The sequence below is a fragment of the Perca flavescens genome, chromosome 14, assembly GCF_004354835.1.
Source record: "Perca flavescens isolate YP-PL-M2 chromosome 14, PFLA_1.0, whole genome shotgun sequence".
NCBI classification, from domain to species: domain Eukaryota; kingdom Metazoa; phylum Chordata; class Actinopteri; order Perciformes; family Percidae; genus Perca; species Perca flavescens.
In genome coordinates this window covers 3,982,507-3,989,172 of record NC_041344.1, presented here as the reverse complement: position 1 = coordinate 3,989,172, position 6,666 = coordinate 3,982,507, and the positions used below count along the sequence as shown (strand labels likewise).

Sequence of the window (6,666 nt, the reverse complement as noted above, 5' to 3'; positions counted from 1 at the left end):
CCATGGCTCTGGTGAGGAGGGCTGTCATATCTCCTAGGGCCAGGGTTTGGCCCTGGCAAAGTTCTTCCAACTTTCGTATCCATGGTCCAGCTCCCTGGGTGATTGGCGGGAGGTCATCCAGTAACCCCTCCAGATCTGTGTTTGAATGGCACATACACTCCGAAGTTGGTTGAGGGGTGTTCCATAATAGGGAAAGCTCCAGCCCTCCCTTTTTGGGGGTCTGTCTCTAAGGTCATATACTCTTCTTGCTTCATCCATGACCTTCGCTTCTCCTTCAAACACACCTTGCAGCTACAGTTTCTGCATGCCTCCATCGTGTGGGGGACCCCTTTTGGTGAAGTGTTGTATAATTCTGTGCTGCTGTTCATCTTCATCGTCAGTAGAGGATACGTCAGATTCCTTCAAGCTAACTGACGAGGTGTGGCTGGAGAAGGTATAGTCAGAGTGTTGGGAGCCTTTATCTAAGGGGGCATACTCATTTACAAATCGATCAAAAGGTGGTCTCACTTGCAGACCCCCTCTAGGAGTGCTCTGGGACCGAGGTTGGGGCAGGAGTTGAGGCGTTGATTGTGATGGTGGCAGTTGGAGTGATGCAGTGGATGGTCCTGGGGGTCCTTGTCTGATGGTGACTGTGTCACAACCATGTATTCCCCCTTGAGCTGGCTCATTTCTGCTCTGGTGTTTTCCATTTGATTTTCTAGTTTGTCAATTGTGTCAGTCAGGTTGGCTGTGCATTTCACCAGATTTGCCAGGTCGTTGTGTTGGGGGATGTCCAGATCCAGAACTCCTCCATTCACTTCCAGCACACCTCTCTTTACTGGCACCACTGTTATAGCCTTGTAGGATGGAGGTGCTGTTGGTTGTGGTAGGGAAGGGTACACGCTGGCAGTGGCTGTGGTTGGGTTATTATTAGTCTTTTCTGGTACTACTTCAGTTGTGCCACCAGATGTTGCCAACTTATCATTTTTCCTTTTCAGTTTACCCAGCAGTTCAGTCAGCCCCCTTGTGACATCTTTCTCCACGGCCTTCTTTTGTTTACGCCCCCATGCAGGCCCCCACCTACTACTCCCTTTTTCTTTCCATTCTGTGTCTGCCACTCGTGCCTGACTCTCTGCTCTGATATTCAAAGTTCTCAATACACTCTCATCTCTCCCTATGTCTGCCAACAGTCCTTCCTTTTCCCACTTACAGAGTATCTTTTTCCCTGTCTCAACCGTTTCTGCTGCCCCCCCGGTGCTTTCTTCCCCAGTTTCACCAACAGAAAAGCTTTCAGTAGTCCATTTCAGCACTGTATGCACAATCTTTCACTTCTTTATGCCATGATACAGTTCCCAACAGCACCCGAAACACACTATATATAAGAAACTGTATATATTTTCAACGAACAATTGTCTCTGCTTTTCAAAGTGTCAATTTGACTCTGTAACGTCAGTCTGTCTCTTGTCCTGCTGTATGTTGCTCTCAAAATCTGAGTCTAGCTCTAAACTCACTTCGTCACCACTACCTGTTACTGTTTCACTCTTTTCCTAAAGTATTCTCCCCTGTCCGTTCGGACACTTCACACAATGAACCTTCACTAGTAATTGTTTATACTTCAAGCTGTGCCTTATTAATTTTATCCTCTTCACAGTATACCTCAAAATCAAACAGTGCTCTAGTAATTTTATTCTCTTCACAATATACTTCAAAATCTGCCTCCGTATCGAAATGTAAAACGTTTCCTGTCATTGCATTGAATTCACAATCTTTGGCTTTTTACAGTATCTACCAACCAACCGACTGAGATTCCACTAATTAAGTCAAATTAAACCAACTCTCCGATTTTTCTAACCAAGAGCTTTTTACGGTGAATTCACAATCATTGGCTTTTTACAGTACCAACCAACCGAATAACCAACCATTGGCCTTTTACAGTATCTACCAACCAACCGACTGCGATTCCTCTATTTAAGTCAAATTAAACCAACTCTCCGATTTTTCTAACCAAGAGCTTTTTACGGTTTTATTTCACCCAATGTACTCAACTTTCCAACCAGTTGTAGATTAAAAGCTTTTTACGAGTCTCTTATAGCCAATTTATAGGTCTCGTCAGACCATTGAACCTTCGAAGGTTTACCTCTTTGATTTTAGTTTTGCCCAACTCTCCGGTCTCAATGAACCAAGAGCTTTTTACAGGCTTTCTTTTCATTCTGTTAACAGTTCTTATTTTGCAATTTCGTTTTACGGTTTAGTTTTCTTTTATACTCTTAAGATTTCATTCAATTTACCAACGGCACTCTTGTTCTTCTTCACTCAAAAATTTGGTTATGCTCAATGTGCAGAAGTTAGATATTAACAGGTCTCTGCTTACCTTATTTTTGACAGCGCGCTGTTTTGAGTGAAGAAAAAACTGGAGTCCGTCCTGTCTGCTCGATTCCGGGGAAAGTCCTCTGGTGCCACTTAGTGGATCGCGTCGGGGTCACTTCTTTGTGCATTTCAAAATCCACTAAGTAGGCAAGGAGAGGATTTAAAAGTTTAACAAGTATTTATTTAAGTAAAATTATAAGAGCATAAACGTGTACACAGGTCCAATTGAGCAGGCACACAGGCTTCTCTCATCAGACTGAATTTTCTGGCTTATACATGAATTCATATATCAGTCTCTAAGAGCATTTTGATTTGTTTATTAAAAGTTGGAGGAGTACCGTGGTTTAGACTTAGCCTCCCCTGGTTGGTGCACAGACTGGTCCCAGTCTTTTGGCACACGCCCTCTTCATCAGCTGTTAGGCAGACTTTAGCTATGCTGATGGTCAGAGAGAACAATGCGCCGCTGTTGCCTGTCACAGGTTGAGGAGTAACTTATTCTCATGGTCAAACTGATATCAAACTGATATTAACTTTGTTGCTGCACTCTTGTTGCTTTCTGACCACCGTCATACAGTGCTGCTTTCTGCACGTACAACAGTCTCCTTTTCTCATTTTGCATGACTAAGCTGTCACAGTGCTCTTCCACTAAACACACAGCTATAATTCGACTATGATTTGTATCCTCATAAAGCATAGCCAGCTTGACTGATTATTTTTATTTCTTACAGTATACAAATATTTGCAGTACAATTAATATAAGAAGTCTGAACCTCTTTCTGCCCCCCACCCCGGGTCAGCTACCACCACAAATGGAATCTAATTCTGTGGGAAAAACTGACACTCCTCTCCATCAGCTTCTGTCTCCATCTGACTAACACATTTATGTCTTTTGACATGAGAACGCCAGGCAAATCTTTTGTTACAAACACTGCAGCTGAATTTTTTCTCTCCTGTGTGGACTGTCATGTGTGACCGTAAATATCCTCTCTGTGTAAAAGATTTCTTACAAATTGAGCAGCTGAATCTTTTCTCTCCTGTGTGGACAACCATGTGTGACCGTAAACTTCCTCTCTGTGTAAAAGATTTCTTACAAATTGAGCAGCTGAATCTTTTCTCTCCTGTGTGGACTACCATGTGTTTACGTAAACTTCCTCTCTCTGTAAAAGATTTATTACAAACTGAGCAGCTGAAAGGCTTTTCCCCTGTGTGAGTTCTCATGTGTGTCTTCAGGGTGCTACGTTCAGCGAAAGCTTTATCACACTCAGAGCAGCTGAAAGGTTTCTCCCCTGTGTGAGTTCTCATGTGTCTCTCCAGATCTGTCTTGAAGCCAAATATTTTCACACACTCACAGCAGCTAAACTGTTTTCCTCCTGTGTGAGTTATCATGTGTCTCTTCAACTCTGCCTTTTGGCTAAATATTTTCCCACACTCAGAGCAGTTAAAATGTGTTTCTCCTGTGTGAGTCATCATGTGTCTCTTCAGACCATACTTGAAGCCAAATCTTTTCCCACACTCAGAGCAGCTGAATCGTTTCTTATGTCCTGAATCATGTTTCAGAGAGTTTAGAGCTGAGTGAGGTTCTCTGGTCTCCTTCCAATCAGCACTGTCATCAGTCTCAGGATCAGAAAAGTCTCCAGTCTGGTCTTCAGTCTCTAGTTGTAAAAGTGGATGTGAGTTCCTGGCTGGTTCTGGTCCTCCACAGTCCTCTCCATCAGCTTCTGTTTCCATGTGTTGAGTTTGTCTCTGATGAAGCTGTGAGGACTGAGCTTCCTCTTCATCATCTTCACTCTTCACAGGGACAGGAGTGAATGGGAACTTGGTGATATCAGCCTCCTCCAGCCCTTGAAGCTGCTCTCCCTCCTGACTGCTCCACAGTTCCTCCTGTTCCTCTTTAATGTGTGGGGGGGGCTCTGGCTCCTGCTGGTCCACACTGGAGCTACACTCCTGCTGCTCAGGAGGAACCTCTTCTTTAACCACATACAGCTGCTCAACATCTGCAGGAAAAAGAATCAAATACATTCAGTAATTAATCTAGCATTTTCATTAAATTTAAGCTTTAATTGATTTATTTAAGAGTCTACAATAAAAAAAGATCTATTTAAAGAAATGTTCTTAAAATTAAGTTAATGCCTTTTAGAAATGTCACCTGGGGTAAAACTCCCCCTGCTGCTACCCTGATTTGCATTTGTATAGCTCACAGCATTTTCATTTACATGTTAGAGCCTCCCCTAGAATTAGGGAGAGGGGGGGATCATGGGGGGACAACTGCCAAGCAAGGCCCACGTCAATTTCCGACAATTTACGGCAGTTTTTGGTGTTGCCTGTAAATTGCCGTGTACAGTCGTAAACCTGAAGTTACACGAAAATCCCACTTTTCATGCAGTGCAGTACTTTTAGATACAATTTCAACTGTTTAGTCAGTACTTTAAGCTACTATTTGAACTGTATACTCTGGATGGTATTGCCCTGGCCTCCACAGCACTACTGGCAGAAATCTAGTTGTTATTTTTGATTCAATTCAAATCAAATTTTATTCATAGTATCAATTCATAACAAGAGTTATCTCGAGACACTTTACAGATAGAGTAGGTTTATATCACACTCTATAATTTACAAAGACCCAACAATTCCAGTAATTCCCCCAAGAGCAAGCATTCAGTGCGACAGTGGCGAGGACAAACTCCCTTCAGGAAGAAACCTCGGACAGACCCAGGCTCTTGGTAGGCGGTGTCTGACGGGGCCGGTTGGGGGTGTGATGAACAGTGGTGATAATATTCACAATAAAGATAATGGAACAGTGACTAGAAATAGTAGTTCATGTCATAGCAGGGCACTGCAGGGTGTCGCAGGATGTAGCAGGGTATAGCTAGGCATTGTAGGACGCAGCAGGACGTAGAAGGATCTAACAGGGCGTTACCGGACGTAGCAGAGCACTGCAGAGCGTAGTTCTAAAGGTTTGTTTTAAGTGGGCGTTAAAGGATATGCAACATGTGCATTGGCTTCCTGTAAAATCCAGGTTTGAATTTAAAATCCTTCTCCTGATCTACAAAGCCCTAAATGGTCTAGCACCATCATATCTAGAAGAGCTCTTAGTACCTTATTGTCCCACTAGAGCACTGCGCTCCCAGAATGCAGAGGTACTTGTGGTTCCAAGAGTCTCTAAAAGTAGAATGGGAGCCAGAGCCTTCAGCTATCAGGCTCCTCTCCTGTGGAACCAGCTCCCAGTCTCGGTTCAGGGGGCAGACACCGTCACCACATGTAAGAGTAAACTTAAAACTCTCCTATTTGATAAAGCTTATAGTTAGGGAGTGAGGGGTTGCATCCAACTAGCCCGGCCCACCTGCTTCTCGTCATAATCGTCAGATTCCTCTACCATATAATCAATAATATAATAAAAGTAGGGGGAGACAGTACAGTACAGCCCAATCCGGTTGGGGAGAGTTCTAGCCCGACCAGGCTCCTCTCCTTAACCTGTCTCTCTTAGTTATGCGGTTATATTTATAACCTGCTGTTATTTATAACCTCCTCTCTCTTTCCATTTGTGTGCATCCTTGTCCCAGAAATGGTTGTTACTAACCTAACTAGTTACTAGTCCTTAGGTTTTATTGTCGCCCATCATATTTCCTTGGATTAGGATGGCACCAACATCTTGGTTGCAGCTGTCGCCGTGGTCCTGCTGCACTCCCTGCGTCACCCTGCTGCATCCTGCTACGTCCTGCTATGCTCTGCTGTTCCACGCTACATCCTGTAATGCACTGCAGTGTCCTTATACCCCCCCCCATGACATTAACTACTACCATTTGTAGTCACTGTTCCATTATCTTTACTGTGACTTTTATTGCCACTTTTTATTACCCCCAACCGGGAGGAAGCACTTTTAACTTTACTAGATCTCTTCACGTAAATACTTTGTTCTAATACTATGGGCTAACAGTTCAATAGTTTGGTCTATAAAATGCGGATCATTGTTATAATAAATATTTCAACATTTCATTGGTTCATTTTAGAAAGTACTTTTAGCAGCTGAATGTTTTCTTACATGTTGAATCATGATACAGAGAGTTTAAAGCTGACTGAGGTTCTCTGGTCTCCTTCCAATCAGCACTGTCACCATTCTCAGGATCAGAAGAGTCTCCAGTCTGGTGTTCAGTCTCTGGTTGTAAAAGTGGATGTGAGTTCCTGGCTGGTTCTGGTCCTCCACAGTCCTCTCCATCAGCTTCTGCTTCCATGTGTTGAGTTTGTCTTTGATGAAGCTGTGAGGACTGAACTTCCTCTTCATCATCTTCACTCTTCACAGGGACAGGAGTGAATGGGAACTTG

The 6,666-nt window shown here is 43.4% G+C and overlaps 1 protein-coding gene across 1 annotated transcript; it reads right to left on the bottom strand.

Moving 5' to 3' along the window:
* Positions 1-3,058: 3,058 nt before the first annotated feature.
* LOC114568520 (gastrula zinc finger protein XlCGF71.1-like) lies at positions 3,059-5,722 on the bottom strand. The gene is made up of 2 exons (XM_028598134.1): positions 5,687-5,722; positions 3,059-3,936 (listed from the first exon to the last, which is right to left on the bottom strand). Exons 1-2 carry the CDS (start codon positions 5,720-5,722, stop codon positions 3,163-3,165), a joined length of 810 nt encoding a protein of 269 aa, XP_028453935.1. The 3' UTR covers positions 3,059-3,162.
* Positions 5,723-6,666: the final 944 nt, after the last annotated feature.